Raw genomic sequence first — 20,091 nt, forward strand, 5'->3', positions numbered from 1 at the left:
GACTAATGTTCATAACACTATATTAGGCAGGACACAGGCCCTGTGGAGCAGCTGTGGGCTAGTGCTGGAGGCGGTGGTGGAGGTGGGGCGGTCTACAGACTGTGGCGTGCCTCTGTCACACACACAGGCCAGTACTGGTGCAGAGCAGGGAGAGGACAGCCAGTCTTCTACACCCAATACAGCCAGGCAGTCTCTGTTAATGTCATTGGTGAGGGGAGAGTGTAGCACATGAGTAATGGGTGTCTTGTCTTGCAAGTGGTGGCATGCTCTTTTTCATAGATTTACTTGAAAAGCCCCACTCATTACTCTAGCTCTTGTCTGTGACAGTTGGAATATATTTCACTTCTTTGTAATCTATCATTTACTCAACTTCCTCCTCTAATCAATCTGTGTGATCAATATGCTCCCCAGAGCGCTTCAAATCAGTGACTTTGTCAGCATCTCCTTCGACCGTGGTCAAAGAGGGCGGCGCTTTCAACCTCACCTGTGAGGTCCAGCTTAGCGACAGCAAACTGAGCCAACATCATGGTAACCACGGTCTACATAGTCACCCTGATCCTGACCGTAACCAGACCACAGTGGTTGTAACATTCTCCTTCCTGAGGGACGGCTGGCCGGTGGTCAGGGACTCTGTCAGTGGGCTGTACAGCGTGGCGAGGGCTTCTAGCTGTCACATGGGGACCTACAGCTGTGTGGTCAGAGCAGGCAGGGCCAGGAGGAGCAGCCAGGAGATCAGCATCACACTAGACAGTGAGTTCATACTGTATCACCTGAAAGTTTAGTTTGCCAATTGCCATAGGTTGTCATTCCTCATTGCTGGTCTGAAATCATGTTCATTATTCTGGTGCCAAAACTGCCAATCTTTACCATTCACTTTGTATCCTGATCTCTCTCATGCTGCCGTCATCCAGACCTGTCTCTGATACTGGTCACCTGCTTTGGTACCTTCCTGATCCTCTCCGTGGCCCCGTTGGCATTTTTTGTGAGACAATACGTGATGAGACGTAAGCGGCAGCATAGTGGATCTCAGTCTGACTCTTGACTCTCTGGGACTGAGTCAGTTCAACACCTATCTCTTCTTTTTGTGTGACCATGCAGTATGGCAGCTCAGAGGCAGAGGACAAGGAGAATTGCAGTGCAATGAGCGCAGTACAATACAGGGACCAAAATGAGAGGGAGGACAGGTGAGACGTGTTGTGAGAACCCATGTAGTTCACATGGCTGTATTAGTGCACAGATGTAGGATCTTAATTTGATCAGACGTTTTATTGTAATCTTGCAGATGTATCTGGACCCAGCTGACTTGAGCAACTTTCTATCGTTTATTACAACATTGAAGGGTAGAATAATAAACATAAAATTCTTTGGAGAATTTTGACCGAATAATGTTTTCGTTTTATTTTCACCACAATGTGGCACTCAAATAATACATTGATTCGACACAGCAACATTCCTGTATTTTCAAATAGAGCCAACACTTTTCTCATAACACATAAAGTTCCATATTTTTAAAATAAATAACTGCCCACCACCAGTTGATTAAAAGTGAGTGACCCTCAACAGTAAAAGGCAAGCTATAATATGTTTGCCCTTCTGTTCCATTTGGTGGTGAACTGTTAGACCTAAAGTGTCATATGATGAATGAGCCAAGATCTGAGAATTGCATTATGTCTCCAAATATTTTGAAGGGTAGGTTCAGGAATGGGGTTCAGATGAGCTAAGTGTCAATAGGTCAGAAGTCAGGGGAACTTTGATGCCCAACTTGACAAGGGAGTACTGTTTATGGGCAGATACAGGGAAAGAGGGAGAGACAGAGGGATACACTGCTTGACTTAAACATTTTAGCCACTTGTCCTTAAGTATGACAGATTCTTTACTTGTCCGAAAGCTCAAGTCATTTGTCCCCCCCCCAAAAAAATTGGTCTGTAACACAATGGGCCAAAAAGGTAATTGAAAATTGTACTAAATACAATTAATTATTATAGTATTTGGTTGTAATTGTAGGCCTAATGTTGCAATATTTTATAGGCCATGAAGAGTGACCCCCCCCGACGTCGATAGAAGAGCACCATTTTTTTTTACCATGCTGCGCGATGCTCCTCAGTTCGGCAACAAAAACAATAACGATGGTGGGGTGGCCAGTGGCGCTGTTTGCCCCTACTGCGGATTCCATCTTTAAGGCTCGCCTGGAGGACTCTTCATAGCCTATACAATATTGCAACATTAGGCCTACAATTACAACCAAATACTTTTTCTTTCTTTATAAAATAATTTCCTCATTCAATGAATCAGGGATCAAATGGCTTTAGTAGGCTACTTCAAAGCAAGGTAACTAACTAAGACATGTTGATCTATAACCTTGTAAGGCTAAAATATTCAGGTTTTAGGGGAGATCTATTGACAGCATGGGATTTATTTGTCAACTAGGCTATTCTAAGAAAATATTTTGAAGTTGTGAGAATGACATGGCCAATGTTGAATAGAGGGGAATCCCAGCTTTCCAACAGTGGCAGAATTATTTTTCTGATCCCAATATTCAGCGCTGGAGAGACGGTTTTACAACCGGAGTATGTTGCATTGGTTTATTAAAGGTGGAATCTGCAGTAGGGGGGAAAAGGCACCCCTGGCCGCCCCACCACCGTTGTCATAATTTTTGTTGTCAAGCTTATGGTCACGCGTCACTTTACACGTACCTACATGTACAAATTACCTCGACTAACCTGTACCCCCGCACATTGACTCGGTACCGGTACCCCCTGTATATAGCCTCGTTATAGTTATTTTATTGTGTTACTTTTAATTTTGTTTTTTACTTTAGTTTATTCAATAAATATTTTCTTAACTCTTTCTTGAACTGCATTGTTGGTTAAGGGCTTGTAAGTAAGCATTTCACGGTAAGGTCTACACCTGTTGCATTCAGCGCATGTGACAAATAAGATTTGATTTGATGGTTTAAAAAGAAAACGGACGCATTAAGGATTCCAGCTTTAAGGCACCCGTTCATCAACTGCTTGTCGGTCATTTGCGGTTTGAGTGCCGGTGAGATTAATACATGTTAATGTAAAGCGTTAGCTGCCGAGATAACTAGCCAGGCTACACGATATGTAGTTAGTTGTTATGTAGTTATCTAATTAGTCTGTTGCCTATCATTATTGTACAGTGAGGGGAAAAAGTATTTGATCCCCTGCTGATTTTGTATGTTTGCCCACTGACAGAGAAATTATCAGTCTATAATTTTAATGGTAGGTTTATTTGAACAGTGAGAGACAGAATAACAACAAAAAAATCCAGAAAAACGCATGTCAATAATGTTATAAATTGATTTGCATTTTAATGAGGGAAATAAGTATTTGACCCCCTCTCAATCAGAAAGATTTCTGGCTCCCAGGTGTCTTTTATACAGGCAACGAGCTGAGATTAGGAGCACACTCTTAAAGGGAGTGCTCCTAATCTCAGCTTGTTACCTGTATAAAAGACACCTGTCCACAGAAGCAATCAATCAATCAGATTCCAAACTCTCCACCATGGCCAAGACCAAAGAGCTCTCCAAGGATGTCAGGGACAATATTGTAGACCTACACAAGGCTGGAATGGGCTACAAGACCATCGCCAAGCAGCTTGGTGAGAAGGTGACAACAGTTGGTGCAATTATTCGCAAATGGAAGAAACACAAAATAACTGTCAATCTCCCTTGGCCTGGGGCTCCATGCAAGATCTCACCTCATGGAGTTGCAATGATCATGAGAACGGTGAGGAATCAGCCCAGAACTACAAGGGAGGATCTTGTCAATGATCTCAAGGCAGCTGGGACCATAGTCACCAAAAAAACAATTGGTAACACACTACGCCGTGAAGGACTGAAATCCTGCAGTGCCCGCAAGGTCTCCCTGCTCAAGAAAGCACATATACATGCCCGTGTGAAGTTTGCCAATGAACATCTGAATGATTCAGAGGAGAACTGGGTGAAAGTGTTATGGTCAGATGAGACTAAAATGGAGCTCTTTGGCATCAACTCAACTTGCCGTGTTTGGAGGAGGAGGAATGCTGCCTATGACCCCAAGAACACCATCCCCACCATCAAACATGGAGGTGGAAACATTATGCTTTGGGGGTGTTTTTCTGCTAAGGGGATAGGACAACTTCACCGCATCAAAGGGATGATGGACGGGGCCATGTACCGTCAAATCTTGGGTGAGAACCTCCTTCCATCAGCCAGGGCATTGAAAATGGGTCGTGGATAGGTATTCCAGCATGACAATGACCCAAAACACACGGCCAAGGCAACAAAGGAGTGGCTCAAGAAGAGGCACATTAAGGTCCTGGAGTGGCCTAGCCAGTCTCCAGACCTTAATCCCATAGAAAATCTGTGGAGGGAGCTGAAGGTTCGAGTTGCCAAACGTCAGCCTCGAAACCTTAATGACTTGGAGAAGATCTGCAAAGAGGAGTGGGACAAAATCCCTCCTGAGATGTGTGCAAACCTGGTGGCCAACTACAAGAAACGTCTGACCTCTGTGATTGCCAACAAGGGTTTTGCCACCAAGTACTAAGTCATGTTTTGCAGAGGGGTCAAATACTTATTTCCCTCATTAAAATGCAAATCAATTCATAACATTTTTGACATGCGTTTTTCTGGATTTTTTTGTTGTTATTCTGTCTCTCACTGTTCAAATAAACCTACCATTAAAATTATAGACTGATCATTTCTTTGTCAGTGGGCAAACGTACAAAATCAGCAGGGGATCAAATGCTTTTTTCCCTCACTGTATAGGCTTGGCCTACCTGCTGCAATGTCTCTCTCTCTCTACTCTGACCGACTCGCACTAGCACACGTAGGTGATGCGCACAGCTGCACACCATTACTTTTCCAGGATTTTCATGACTGTACAAACCCTGTTTGCTGACCAAAACTGTGCTATAACTATGCAAATAACTCACTAATTAGCACGGAATACCAACAAATGTGCACACGCGGCTACACACGGCTCTTTGCTTTGATCTCAAAAGCTCACAACCCGGGATGATTGAAAGACTCCTCCTGTCAATTCAATACAATCCTACTCGATGCGCTCTGCAGAAATTAGGAGAACAGCAGTACATCGTGTCCAGGGGGGACAATGATCCAATTCTGATCCAATTCTGATCAGAGTAATTGTTTGATATTGTGATTTGTGCGATTGTTTTACTTGTCCATTCGGACAACTCAACTCTATATTATTCTTGTCCAACATTATTAAATGTTTTTACTTGTCCCAGACAAGGCAACAAGCGTTAATGTCAAGCCCTGGAGAGGGATGGAGAGACATGCCATATTTACAGTCTTTCCTAGTAAGAGCCGATGTGCGAACTGCAGTGCCTATGTAGGTTTATGTAACCTCCAGCCTTCAAAGCACACAAGCCTGGGTCTCGCCTGATGTTGGCGGCTGACAGGGAAGTGTGAAGACAGGGGACGTGGCGGGGAGGAGGGTGCCTCATGGTGGAGGTGCCATGAGGTTAACAAAGAGACACTTTATTTTCCCTGGTTTGAGTGTTTGCTGTCAAACCAGCAATTACGAGTAGGGGAGTTTTGAACAGGTTTTCGATTGCATTCGCTAAAATAAACCCTACCCTGATACTTTGATAAATGTTGTTACCACATTAAATGATGTAGTAAGTAACCATGTGTCAGTTGTTGCTGGTTGTGATGCTTCAGGGAGTCAATATATTACGTTTCTTTGCTCACACAGCTTGGCCTACAGGACATGAGGAACTACAGGACATGAGGAACTACAGTAACTCTTACTGCTTATTTTGATAGCTTGAGTAAAGAATTAAACCTTTTTTAGTAGTCATGTTTTTCATAATTTTCCAGCATTGATGGACGTGCTTCTGTCTGTAACCTTTATAAAGTCATATGGGGTGAGAGAAGGGACAGGGAGGCAGAGAGAGAGGGAAACAGAGAGAGTGGCAAAGTAGAGAAAGAGAGTGATTTGAGAGAGGGAAAACAGATGGGAAGATTGCATTTTGGAGAGAAACAGAGCGAAAAGAAGAGGAGGAGTGCAAGGCGAATCTTTTTTGTGCGTGTCTGGAGAGAAGGGAGCCTCTTATACCCCTCACAGCATGAGCTTGGCCCGGGCTGCGGCCCAGTCTCGTCTGCACAGCAGGGGCCTTTCCTAAGCAGGCTGCCCAGGGGAGGGGCACCTGCTCCAGGCCCAAACACTGGCTGAGAGAAGGGTCTGGAGGGTGGGGCGGAGGGGCGAGGGGATGGAAAGACACTCAGCAGTTCCAGGAAATAGACATGTGCTGGATTTAGGAAACTCTCAGGTAACAGAGCACCGCTCCTGAAAGAAAATATTTGTCTTCTTGCTCTCCCTGCGGACGAGAGGAGAGGAGGACGAAGACACTGCTGGCCGTCTCGGGGTGAAATAAGACGTTTCTGTGGAGAGCAGGAGGGCAGAAGTTATGGTTGGACCCGACCTGCAGGGGCTGGTTACTACCAACACAAACCCACAGTTTATGGATTGGCTAAGCCTCCGACTGAGACAATATTTTCCGCCGGTTTGGTTGGGTCGAATAAACACAACGTGTTTGAAGTTTATCAAACACTCAGTCATCCCAGCAGACCTGAGGGATAACTTAATCATCTGATATATGGAGTATGAGAATACACTGACACCCAAGGCCTGTCCAATATGCCTGACACGGGCAATATTCAACGACCAGCTCCACACTGTCAAATCCCCAATGGCGAAAATGGAGAGAAATGTCTGTTTTGGATGAGCTTCAGTTTAACCCCCCATTTCTGTCATTTTGTTGTAAGTTTGGGATCCGTGGAGCACATTCCCACATGAACCCTACATTCGTCCCAAGAGCATGCCAATATGTTTTTCTTTGTACAGCATCTCTGTCAAATATGCTGTATCTCCCCTATAACATCTAGTCCGAGAGCCCAGTTGGACTTAGAAGGTCTCTGAGTCCATCTAGTTGTCTGTGACAGTAAGGGTCTCAAGGTGGATGGCTATTGCATTAACTTCACAGAAGAAGCGCCCCCCACGGAGTGACCGCACAGGGCGCTGGATAATAACTGCGGTAGGAACGTCACGCTCCGAGGTAACCCAGGTAAATGGAAACACATGGCGGTGAAGCCCGAGACTTCAGGAGGGGCTCCCAACCATACTGACAGAACGGCCAGGATGCACATTCAGATGGCTAGAACAGTTCTGAAATCCACAGGATTTTCCACAGTTCACCCAAATCGCCATGAAAGTGAATGCGTCATTTGTTGACATCACGTAATTATTGGAGCCACTTTGGTTTTGGATGTCTCCAGAGGGTCTTGTTGCGTGTATGTTGATGATGGTACCATGGAAGAGGGCGTTTTCCCATCAGCCAACCAATCCAACAAACTGCTCATCACCAATGTTTCTCATCATCAGTGTTTAAGGAGTCTGGTGTTACCAATATGTCTCTACAGGACTGACCAGCTCCCTCCTTACCCCCTGTGTAGGTCCACTCGCTCTGCGGATTTGAGATTCCCCATCACTAATTACATTTAGGCCTTTCTCAATACTAACCAAGAAACTGTACATTATTTATAATGAGAGATAACTGGAGAAAATCAGACCTCTCTGAAATGAAAATGGATTGCCCTCCTTCAGTAAAATATATTTTTACCCGACCCTCCCTGAACTCTTGGGAAAAAGCAAGTGACCCTCCACTATACCCATAATAATAATTAAAACATAAAGCAGATAGCAGAGAACTTGCCTACTGTTTACTCCCACTCCTAGGACAGACCAGAGCCTTAGATACAGTTTTAGAAACTGTTCTTTGTTTTGTAAGCAACATGGCAAAGTACAGTCGTGGTCAAAAGTTTTGAGAATTACACAAATATTAATTTTCACAAAGTCTGCTGCCTCAGTTTTTATGATGGCAATTTGCATATACTCCAGAATGTTATGAAGAGTGATCAGATGAATTGCAATTAATTGCAAAGTCCCTCTTTGCCATGAAAATGAACTTAATTCCCCCAAAAAACATTTCCACTGCATTTCAGCCCTGCCACAAAAGGACCAGCTGACATCATGTCAGTGATTCTCTCGTTAACACAGGTGAGAGTGTTGACGAGGACAAGGCTGGAGATCACTCTGTCATGCTGATTGAGTTAGAATAACAGACTGGAAGCTTTAAAAGGAGGGTGCTTGAAATAATTATTCTTCCTCCGTTAACCATGGTTACCTGCAAGGAAACACGTGCCGTCATCATTGCTTTGCACAAAAAGGGCTTCACAGGCAAGGATATTGCTGCTAGTAAGATTGCACCTAAATCAACCATTTATCGGATCATCAAGAACTTCAAGGAGAGAGGTTCAATTGTTGTGAAGAAGGCTTCAGGGCGCCCAAGAAAGTCCAGCAAGCGCCAGGACCGTCTCCTAAAGTTGATTCAGCTGCGGGATTGGGGCACCACCAGTGCAGAGCTTGCTCAGGAATGGCAGCAGGCAGGTGTGAGTGCATCTGCACGCACAGTGAGGCGAATACTTTTGGAGGATGGCCTGGTGTCAAGAAGAGCAGCGAGGAAGGCACTTCTCTCCAGGAAAAACATCAGGGACAGACTGATATTCTACAAAAGGTACAGGGATTGGACTGCTGAGGACTGGGGTAAAGTCATTTTCTCTGATGAATCCCCTTTCCGATTGTTTGGGGGATCCGGAAAAAAAGCTTGTCCGGAGAAGACAAGGTGAGCGCTACCATCAGTCCTGTGTCATGCCAACCGTAAAGCATCCTGAGACCATTCATGTGTGGGGTTGCTTCTCAGCCAAGGGAGTGGGCTCACTCACAATTTTGCCTAAGAACACAGCCATGAATAAAGAATGGAACCAACACAGTATCAAAGGCAGCAGACAGGTCTAGAAGGACAAGAGCAGAGGAGAGAGAGTTAGCTTGAGCAGTGCGGAGAGCCTCCGTGACACAGAGAAGAGCAGTCTCAATTGAATGACCAGTCTTGAAACCTGACTGGTTTGGATCAAGAAGGTCATTCTGAGAGAGATAGCAAGAGAGTTGGCAAGAGAGTTGGCTAAAGACGGCACGCTCATGGGCAACGAAACATATTGTTTTCATTAAAAGAAATCCTAGCAGTAGCAAGCTTAACTCCGGTCCTCCTTCTCATCTTCATGCTCTCCCTCTTAAACAGAACAGAACATCAGTAGGCCAAGTCCGTGCACACAGATATTGCATTTTTTTGACAAATAACATGTATTTCCGGAAGAAGCCTTTGACTCGCCTCCTGAAGTGCCACTGTACACAGCACAGCCATTGGTTAGGCAGCACAAAAAGCTTTAGGTCTACATCAGCAAGAACAGGGCAGGCCAGGGCTCATGATTGGGATAGCCTATCCATTGCTGTGTGTAATGCAGTATAGCCTAGTTGTGCACAATCCCAGCAGCACAAAACATGGGAAGGAAGTACATTTTCTTAGAAAATGCCTTCAGAAAGTATTCACACCCCTTGACCTTTTCTACATTTTGTTGTGTTACAGCCTGAATTTAAAAAAATACCCCATCATGTTGAAGTGGAATAATGTTTACAAAGGAATTAAAAATGAAAAGCTGAAATGACTTGTGTCAATAAGTATTCAACCCCTTTGTTATGGCAAGCCTAAATATGTTCAGGAGTATAAATGTGCTTAACAAGTCCCATAATAAGTTGCATGGACTCACTCTGTGTGCAATAATAGTGTTTAACATGATTTTTGAATGACTATCTCATCTCTTTACCCCACACATACAATTATCTGTAAGGTCCCTCAGTTGAGCAGTACATTTCAAACACAGATTCAACCACAAAGACCAGGGAGTTTTCCAGTGCCTCGCAAAGAAGGGCACGTATTGGTAGATAGGTTTAAAAAAAAAAAGCAGACATTGAATATCCCTTTGAGCATGGTGACGTTACTAATTACACTTTGGATGGTGTATCAATACACCCAGTCACTACAAAGATACAGGCGTCCTTCCTAACTCAGTTGCCGGAGAGGAAGGAAACCGCTCAGGGATTTCACCATGAGGCCAATGGTGATTTTAAAACAGTTAGAGAGTTTAATGGCTGTGATAGGAGAAACATTTGGATGGATCAACAACATTGTAGTTACTCCACAATGCTCCCGAGTGGCGCAGTGGTCTAAGGCACTGCATCTCAGTGCTTGAGGCGTCACTACAGACCCCCTGGTTCAATTCCAGGCTGTATCACAACCGGCCGTGATTGGGAGTCCCATAGGGCGGCGCACAATTGGCCCAGCGTTGTCCGGTTTGGCCGGTGTAGGCCGTCATTGAAAATAAGAATTTGTTCTTAACTGACTTGCCTAGTTAAATAAAGGTAAAATAAAAAATAAAAATAAAATAATTGACAGAGTGAAAAGAAGGAAGCCTGTACAGAAAACAAATATTCCAAAATATTCCTGTTTGCAACAAGGCACTAAAGTAATACTGCTAAAAATGTGGCAAAGCAATTAACTTTTTGTCCTGAATACAAAGTGTTATGTTTGGGGCAAATCTACTACAGCACATTACTGAGTACCACTCTCCATATTTTCAAGCATAGTGGTTGCTGCATCATGTTATGGGTATGCTTGTAATCATTAAGGACTGAAGAGTTTTTCAGGATAAAAAAGAAACGGAATGTAGCTAAGCACATGCAAAATCCTATAGGGAAAACCTGATTCAGTCTGCTTTCCACCAGACATGGGGAGATGAATACACCTTTCAGCAGAACAATAACCTAAAACACAAGGCCAAATCTACACTGGGGTTGCTTACCAAGAAGACTGTGAATGTTCCTCAGTGACCGAGTTACAGTTTTGACTGAAGTCTACTTGAAAATCTATAATAAGACCTGAAAATGGTTGTCTAGCAATGATCAACAACCAATTTGACAAAGCTTGAAGAATTTTGAAAAGAATAATGGGCAAATGTTGTACAATCCAGGTGTGCAACACTCTTAGAGACCTACCCCGAAAAGACTCACAGCTGTAATCACTGCCAAAGGTGCTTCTACAAAGTATTGTCTCAGGTGTGTGAATATTTATGTAAATGAGATATTTCTGTATTTCATTTTCAATAAATTAGAAAAATAACAATAGCGAGGTTATATACAGTGGGGGGAAAAAGTATTTAGTCAGCCACCAATTGTGCAAGTTTTCCCACTTAAAAAGATGAGAGAGGCCTGTAATTTTCATCATAGGTACACGTCAACTATGACAGACAAAATGAGAAAAACAAATCCAGAAAATCACATTGTAGGATTTTTAATGAATTTATTTGCAAATTATGGTGGAAAATAAGTATTTGGTCAATAACAAAAGTTTCTCAATACTTTGTTATATACCCTTTGTTGGCAATGACACAGGTCAAACGTTTTCTGTAAGTCTTCACAAGGTTTTCACACACTGTTGCTGGTATTTTGGCCCATTCCTCCATGCAGATCTCCTCTAGAGCAGTGATGTTTTGGGGCTGTCGCTGGGCAACACGGACTTTCAACTCCCTCCAAAGATTTTCTATGGGGTTGAGATCTGGAGACTGGCTAGGCCACTCCAGGACCTTGAAATGCTTCTTACGAAGCCACTCCTTTGTTGCCCGGGGGGGGTGTTTGGGATCATTGTCATGCTGAAAGACCCAGCCACGTTTCATCTTCAATGCCCTTGCTGATGGAAGGAGGTTTTCACTCAAAATCTCACGATACATGGCCCCATTCATTCTTTCCTTTACACGGATCAGTCGTCCTGGTCCCTTTGCAGAAAAACAGCCCCAAAGCATGATGTTTCCACCCCCAAGCTTCACAGTAGGTATGGTGTTCTTTGGATGCAACTCAGCATTCTTTGTCCTCCAAACACGACAAGTTGAGTTTTTACCAAAAAGTTCTATTTTGGTTTCATCTGACCATATGACATTCTCCCAATCATCTTCTGCATCATCCAAATGCACTCTAGCAAACTTCAGACGGGCCTGGACATGTACTGGCTTAAGCAGGGGGACATGTCTGGCACTGCAGGATTTGAGTCCCTGACGGCGTAGTGTGTTACTGATGGTAGGCTTTGTTACTTTGGTTCCAGCTCTCTGCAGGTCATTCACTAGGTCCCCCCGTGTGGTTCTGGGATTTTTGCTCACCGTTCTTGTGATAATTTTGACCCCACGGGGTGAGATCTTGCGTGGAGCCCCAGATCGAGGGAGATTATCAGTGGTCTTGTATGTCTTCCATTTCCTAATAATTGCTCCCACAGTTGATTTCTTCAAACCAAGCTGCTTACCTATTGCAGATTCAGTCTTCCCAGCCTGGTGCAGGTCTACAATTTTGTTTCTGGTGTCCTTTGACAGCTCTTTGGTCTTGGCCATAGTGGAGTTTGGAGTGTGACTGTTTGAGGTTGTGGACAGGTGTCTTTTACTCCTGAGTGGCGCAGTGGTCTAAGGCACTGCATCGCAGTGCTAACTGTGTCACTAGAGATCCTGGTTCGAATCCAGGCTCTGTCGCAGCCGGCCGCGACCGGGAGACTCATGGGCGGCGCACAATTGGCCCAGCGTCGTCCAGGGTAGGGGAGGGAATGGCCGGCCGGGATGTAGCTCAGTTGATAGAGCATGGCGTTTGCAACGCCAGGGTTGTGGGTTCGATTCCCACGGGGGGCCAGTATATAAAAATATGTATTCACTAACTGTAAGTCGCTCTGGATAAGAGCGTCTGCTAAATGACTAAAATGTAAATGTAAATGTATACTGATAACAAGTTCAAACAGGTGCCATTAATACAGGTAACGAGTGGAGGACAGAGGAGCCTCTTAAAGAAGAAGTTACAGGTCTGTGAGAGCCAGAAATCTTGCTTGTTTGTAGGTGACCAAATACTTATTTTCCACCATAATTTGCAAATAAATTCATAAAAAATCCTACATTGTGATTTTCTGGATTTTTTTCTTCTCAATTTGTCTGTCATAGTTGACGTGTACCTATGATGAAAATTACAGGCCTCTCTCATCTTTTTAAGTGGGAGAACTTGCACAATTGGTGGCTGACTAAATACTTTTTCCCCCCACTGTACAGGGGGTACCGGTACCGAGTCAATGTGCAGGGGCACCGGTTAGTCAAGGTAATTGGGGTAATATGTACATGTAGGTAGAGTTATTAAAGTGACTATTCATAGATAATAAACAGAGAGTAGCAGCAGCATAAAAGAGGGGTCGGTGGGGGGGCAATGCAAATAGTCTGGGTAGCCATTTGATTAGATGTTCAGGAGTCTTATGGCTTGGGGGTAGAAGCTGTTTAGAAGCCTCTTGGACCTAGACTTGGCACTCCGGGACTGCTTGCTGTGCAGTAGTAGAGAGACCATTCTATGACTAGGGTGGCTGAAGTCTTTGACAATTTTTAGGGCCTTCCTCTGACACCGCCTGGTATAGAGGTCCTGGATGGCAGGAAGCTTGGCCCCAGTGATGTACTTGGCCGTACGCACTACCCTCTGTAGTGCCTTGCGGTCGGAGGCCGAGCAGTTGCCATACCAGGCAGTGATGCAACCAGTCAGGATGCTCTCGATGGTGCAGCTGTAGAACCTTTTGAGGATCTGAGGACCCATGCCAAATCTTGTCAGTCTCCTTAGGGGGAATAGGTTTTGTCGTGCCCTCTTCACCACTGTCTTGGTGTGCTTGGACCATGTTAGTTTGTTGGTGATGTGGACACCAAGGAACTTGAAGCTCTCAACCTGCTCCACTACACCCCCGTCGATGAGAATGGGGGCGTGCTCGGTCCTCTTCTTTATCCTGTAGTCCACAATCATCTCCTTTGTCTTGATCACGTTGAGGGAGAGGTTGTTGTCCTGGCACCACATGTCCAGGTCTCTGACCTCCTCCCTATAGGCTGTCTCGACGTTGTCGGGGATCAGGCCTACCACTGTTGTGTCATCGGCAAACTTAATGATGGTGTTGGAGTCGTGCCTGGCCATGCAGTCATGAGTGAACAGGGAGTACAGGAGGGGACTGAGCACGCACCCCTAAGGGGCCCCCGTGTTGAGGATCAGCGTGGCGGATGTGTTGTTACCTACCCTTACCACCTGGGGACGGCCCATCAGGAAATCCAGGATTCAGTTGCAGAGGGTCCAGGGTCCTTAGATTAGTGATGAGCTTTGAGGGCAGTATGGTGTTGAACGCTGAGCTGTAGTCAATGATTAGCATTCTCACATAGGTGTTCCTTTTGTCCAGGTGTGAAAGGGCAGTGTGGAGCGCAATAGAGATAGCATCAACTGTGGAATTGTTTGGGCAATATGTAAATTGGAGTGGATATTGGGTTTCTGGGATAATGGTGTTGATGTGAGCCATGACCAGCCTTTCAAAGCACTTCAAGGCTACAGACGTGAGTGCTACGGGTCGGTAGTCATTTAGGCAGGTTATCTTAGTGTTCTTGGGCACATGGACTATGGTGGTCTGCTTGAAACATGTTGGTATTACAGACTCAGACAGGGAGAGGTTGAAAATGTCAGTGAAGACACTTACCAGTTGGTCAGCGCACGCTCGGAGTACACGTCCTGGTAATCCGTCTGGCCCTGCGGCCTTGTGAATGTTGACCTGTTTAAAGGTCTTACTCACATCGGCTACGGAGAGCGTGATCACACAGTCATCCGGAACAGCTGATGCTCTCATGCATGTTTCAGTGTTACTTGCCTCGAATCGAGCATAGAATTAATTTAGCTCGTCTGGTAGGCTCGTGTAACTGGGCAGCTTGCGGCTGTGCTTCCCTTCGTATAAGCTTCCGGGTTAGAGTCTCGCTCCTTGAATGCGGCAGCTCTACTCTTTAGCTCAGTGCAGATGTTGCCTGTAATCCATGGCTTCTGGTTGGGGTATGTACGTACAGTCACTGTCCACGATCATCTCCTTTGTTTTGTTGACGTTGAGTGAGAGGTAATTTTCCTGGCACCACACTCCCAGAGCCCTCACCTCCTCCCTGTAGGCGGTCTCGTCATCGGAAGAATACCGGTACATATTCCAGTATGACCAAAATGACATTTAATCGATTACAAATTACATGACCCTCCCCTGGACTAAATAAAAAAATACTAAACACTCCCCCTGACTGAAATAGAAAAAGCATGACCATCCCTGATTTTCCTCCAGGAAACAATTGTGTAAATGTAAACTGTTCCCTTATGTCCTGCAATGCCACATGACTTGAATGGTCAGAGAAAAAACATCATTCATAAGTAATGTAATATTAGACAGGCCTTTTACCTTCAGCAATGAAATAAAAAAGCCGACTTGATGGATCAGTGTTAACCCTCAAACATCCATCTAAAGCCGAATACCTCTGAGGGTCTGGAATTTAATAAAGTGTCCTTCTGTCTCTGTTTCTTTAACTCTGGAGTTAATGGTCACATCATACAGAGGACAGAACCATAGTATGGTGATAGAACTGATATGATAAAATGGATAGATTTATTATATTATTTCTATAGGATGTTATGACTAAACGTTGTGTTGAATCAAAGAATTTATGAGATTATTAGAATAGTTTGGGATTAGTGGTATCACATCAGTTTTAAACATGTCAATTATTGCATGCAGTGTATTCGGAAAGTATTCAGACCCCTTGACTTTTTCCACATTTTGTTATGTTACAGCCTTACTCTAAAATGTATTAAATTGTTTTTTTCCCTCGTCAATCTACACACAATATCCCATAATGACGAAGCAAAAACTGTTTCTTAGAAATACATAAGTATTCAGACCCTTAACTCAGTACTTTGTTGAAGCACCTTTGGCAGCAATTACAGCCTCGAGTCTTCTTGGGTATAACACTACAAGATGGCACACCTGTATTTAGGGAGTTTCTCCCATTATTTTCTGCAGATCCTCTCAAGCTCTGTCAGGTTGGATGGGGAGCGTCGCTGCACAGCTATTTTCAGGTCTCTCCAAAGATGTTTGATCGGGTTCAACAAGTCCAGGCTCTGGCTTGGCCACTCAAGGACATTCAGATACTTGTCCCGAAGCCACTACTGCTTTGTCTTGGCTGTGTGCTTAGGGTCGTTGTCCTGTTGGAAGGTGAACCTTCGCCCCAGTCTGAGGTCCTGAGCGCTCTGGAGCAGGTTATCATCAAGGATCTCTGTACTTTACTCCGTTCATCTTTGCCTCAATCCTGACTAGTCTCCCAGTCCCTGCCGCTGAAAAACATCCCCACAGCATAATGCTGCCACCACCATGCTTCACCGTAGGGATGGTGCCAGGTTTCCTCCAGACGTGACGCTTGGCATTCATCAGACCAGAGAATCTTGCTTCTGAGAGTCTTTAGGTGCCTTTTGGCAAACTCCAAGCGGGCTGTCATGTGCCTTTTACTGAGGAGTGGCTTCCGTCTGGCCACTGTATCATAAAGGCCTGATTGGTGGAGTGCTGCAGAGATGGTTGTCCATCTGGAAGGTTCTCCCATCTCCACAGAGGAACTCTAGAGCTCTGTCAGAGTGACCGTCAGATTTTTGGTCACCTCCCTGACCAAGGCCCTTCTCCCCCGATTGCTCATTTTGTCCGGGCGGCCAGCTCTAGGAAGAGTCTTGATGGTTCCAAACTTCTTCCATTTAAGAATGATGGAGGCCACTGTGTTCTTGGGGACCTTCAATGCTGCAGAAATGTTTTGGTACCCTTCCTCAGATCTGTGCCTCGACACAATCCTGTCTCGGAGCGCTATGGACAATTCCTTCGACCTCATGGCTTGTATTTTGCTCTGATATGCACTGTCAACTGTGGGACCTTAAATAGACAGGTGTGTGCCTTTCCAAATGATGTCCAATCAATTGAATTCACCACAGGTGGACTCCGATCAAGCTGTAGAAACATCTCAAGGATGATCAATGGAAACAGGATGCACCTGAGCTCAATTTCGAGTCTCATAGCAAAGGGTCTGAATACTCATGTAAATAAGCTATTTCTAAAAAGCTGTTTTCGCTTTGTCATTATGGGGTATTGTGTGTAGATTGCTGAGGATTTTTCTTTTATTTAATCCATTTTAGAATAAGGCTGTAACGTAAGAAAATGTGGAAAAAGTCAAGGGGTCTGAATACATTCCGAATGCACTGTATATTAAAAAGGTATGCAACATGTTATCTCTCTATAATTTAGTTTGATTACTTCAGTTTTTCTAACCCTGCATCACCAAGTCCATTGTTCTTCTCCCCTCTCTTATATGCACCCACGCAATACTTCTAAACAAACTCCTTCACGCACGTACACCTCCACCCCCCAAACACCACCCAGCCCCTATCCCAAACACCACCCAGCCCCTTATCCCTCCCACCCCCCCAAACCTCACTCCTCTCTGTCAAACAATAATATTTGCTCATCTGCATCAAAGAGCCGCAGGGTTTTGTTGGGTGTACAGTACAGTCAGTGTTTGAGCCAGACACAGACAGACAGGCCGTTTCTACAGGGAGACACACAGAGAGAGACTGCCCAGCGAACACACACAGGGAAGAGGAAGACCTGAGAGACTCACAGACACGCTGACACAGACACACAAATAAAAGTATGAGTGCAAACTCAAACCCAGGGATTTTTCCACTCCACACTTTCTTCTTGGCCAACCCTTCACTGCTTTTTTCTCTCTCTCTCTTTCTGTCGCTCCTTCTCCTTCTCGCCTTCTGTCCCCCTCCTTCCCCCTTGCTTTGCTCCCTCTCTGACCATCCCTCATTTTCTCACTGTCTCTCTCTCTCTCTGGCTATCTCTCTTTCTCTCCCCTCTCCTCATCTGCTATGGTCATAAACACCATAAAACCGTGGGTATGAGATCTGCATTTTCAGTTATGTTTTCTGAGGGGTCAAGGAGGAACACATCCTCTCCTCTATGGAACAAAAAACCTGTGACATAGACTCAAGTGTATAAAGCATGTTTTTTATTTCAGGTTATATATTATATAATATTATACACATCAAACTGGATATAAATACAGGTGTCATCATCACCATGCAAAGCATTGCACAGTTCATTACAAAATAAAACTCCAAACCCAACATGCAGGTATTGATAATAAAAAAGGTCTGTAGTTTTAAAAGCATATCAAGCTTTACGGGTGCATGACACAAGGTCCCTACCCCCTTAAACATCATCTCTGTGTCAATAAACAACTTTTTAACGAAAACTCTCCAAATATGTCATGACCAGTGACAGTCAGTTGCTGTTCAAAAGCAAAACATTTTCTTTGATGGCATTCCAGACTTATAGAAGAGCGTTGTAATTTTACTGGAAATGCACGGGTCCACGAAAGCCCCCTAAATGATAACATAACACACAAACTCTGCTTCCCTGTTGTCATACTCCACTCATGGCCCCTATGTGTATGTATTTTAGAAAATTCATACAATCAATGAGATATTTCTCTTAAACAGTTTTGAAGCTTTGACACAACAGAGATTGTATTTTCGCTCAGCCCAAGTCACATTTTTAATCTCCAAATAGGAAATATGGTCCGATCACAAACGTGCACACAAAGTGCTATCTTTGGTATAGTTCTTATGGAGTAACAATCACACAGTGAAATACCCTGTGATATTTCACGGGGAGACGGGGTTGTTTGAATTGGACAGTTTGTAAGCAGCCCCCACCAGCCCCCATTGCAGTCTGTTGTACCGGACTGTCTGTGTTGTCACTAACACTATTGCGGACTGCTCTTGCGACAGAGCTGATTCGCTGACGTCGGTGTCTGCCTGTTCCTCCTGCGTTTCCCCCCTGTGAGCAGCGTGTAGAAGAACGGGTTCACGCATGAGTTCCCGTACGTCAGCCCCGTTAGGATCCGGTTCACCGTCACCTGGGTACCCACCGGTACTGTCCGCAGCATGTCGGGCCGGTATAGCGGCAGCAGCTGCCACACCCAGAAGGGCAGGAAACAGGCCCAGAAGGCCAGGACTATCCCCAGGATGAGGAGCAGGACCTTGGGCCTTGGGGCCCGCGGAGGGTAGGACGTGCTACCCCCACTGGCCCAGGGACGGGTCTGGGACACCCAGTAGAGACGGCCCAGAGTAGCATACAGCGCCCCGATGGCCAGCCCCGGGCCTATCATACTGGTACAGAACAGCACGCTCATATACACCTTGGAGCTCTGCTCGTCCCAGGCAGGGACACACAGCTGGCCCTCATCTCCGTACTCCAGGTGGAGGGTGATCATCATGGGCAGGCTGAGGGCCACCGCCAGGCCCCAGGCTAGGCCCACACGGAGTAGCCCAGAGGAGGGGGAGGACGAGGTGGCCAGTGGGTTGGCCACAGCCCGGTAGCGGTCCAGACTCATGGCGGTGAGGGTGTAGATGGAGGCGTGCAGGGTGATCAGGTCCAGGCTGAAGAGGAGGCGACAGCCCAGCTCCCCAAACGCCCAGTCAGCCGCCAGGCTGTCGTACACGATGAAGGGAGCCGTGAAGAGGTAGAGGAGGTCCGCCAGAGCTAGACTCAGCACCTGGAGATGGAGGGAAGTTGAGGAAGAGGAGGAGGTGGGAGAGGAGGAAGGGGAGAGGGAGGGGGGAGAAGAGGAGGAGAGGCAGGATGGTAACGGTACTCCTCTCCCTCCTAAACAGCATCTAGAACATCCTCGCCTCCTTCTGCCTCTCCTGCGTCTGAGGAGGAGGCCCATGGTGTAAAGGTTCCCCCCAATGCCCAGGAGAGCCAGGAGGGACAGGAGGGAGCAGAAGAGAGCTGTTGAGGCCAGGCTGGGGGAATGAGAGATGGATGGAGAGGAGGAGGGGAAGGAGGAGTTTGGGATGAGGGGGGAAGTGTAGGATGGAGAAGGTGAGGGAGGTAGGGAGCTAGAGAAATCCATACTTTTTAGTTGAGACTTCTGAAATGGTGGTGGTGTGAAGGTTAGCTGGGTTTATATAAATGTCAGAGGGAGAGGAACTATTATTTTGAGTCGACTTGGCTGGATGGGAGGGTTTTGGTGGACAATGGTAAGAAGTAGGGAAAGATAGTGGGGGGTGGGGGGGAGGTAGAAAGAGGGAGATGGGGAGCATGGTTGAGAAAGGGAAAATGGGAGCGGAGAAAGTTATACTTATTAGCATTGAAACACCGTAAATGGCCTTCTCAAAACCATTTATTGCATTTAATTATTTACCACACAACTGTATTCTGCCT

The 20,091-nt window shown here is 45.5% G+C and overlaps 1 protein-coding gene across 1 annotated transcript; it reads right to left on the reverse strand.

Moving 5' to 3' along the window:
• Positions 1–18,628: 18,628 nt before the first annotated feature.
• LOC311140274 (urotensin-2 receptor-like) lies at positions 18,629–19,780 on the reverse strand (the record flags this gene model as incomplete). The annotated part of the gene is made up of 1 exon (XM_084175253.1): positions 18,629–19,780. One exon carries the CDS (start codon positions 19,778–19,780, stop codon positions 18,629–18,631), a length of 1,152 nt encoding a protein of 383 aa, XP_084031379.1.
• Between the last annotated feature and the right edge of the window lie 311 nt (positions 19,781–20,091).

The sequence above is a fragment of the Coregonus lavaretus genome (genome assembly GCF_964263955.1).
Source record: "Coregonus lavaretus genome assembly, chromosome: 13".
NCBI classification, from domain to species: domain Eukaryota; kingdom Metazoa; phylum Chordata; class Actinopteri; order Salmoniformes; family Salmonidae; genus Coregonus; species Coregonus lavaretus.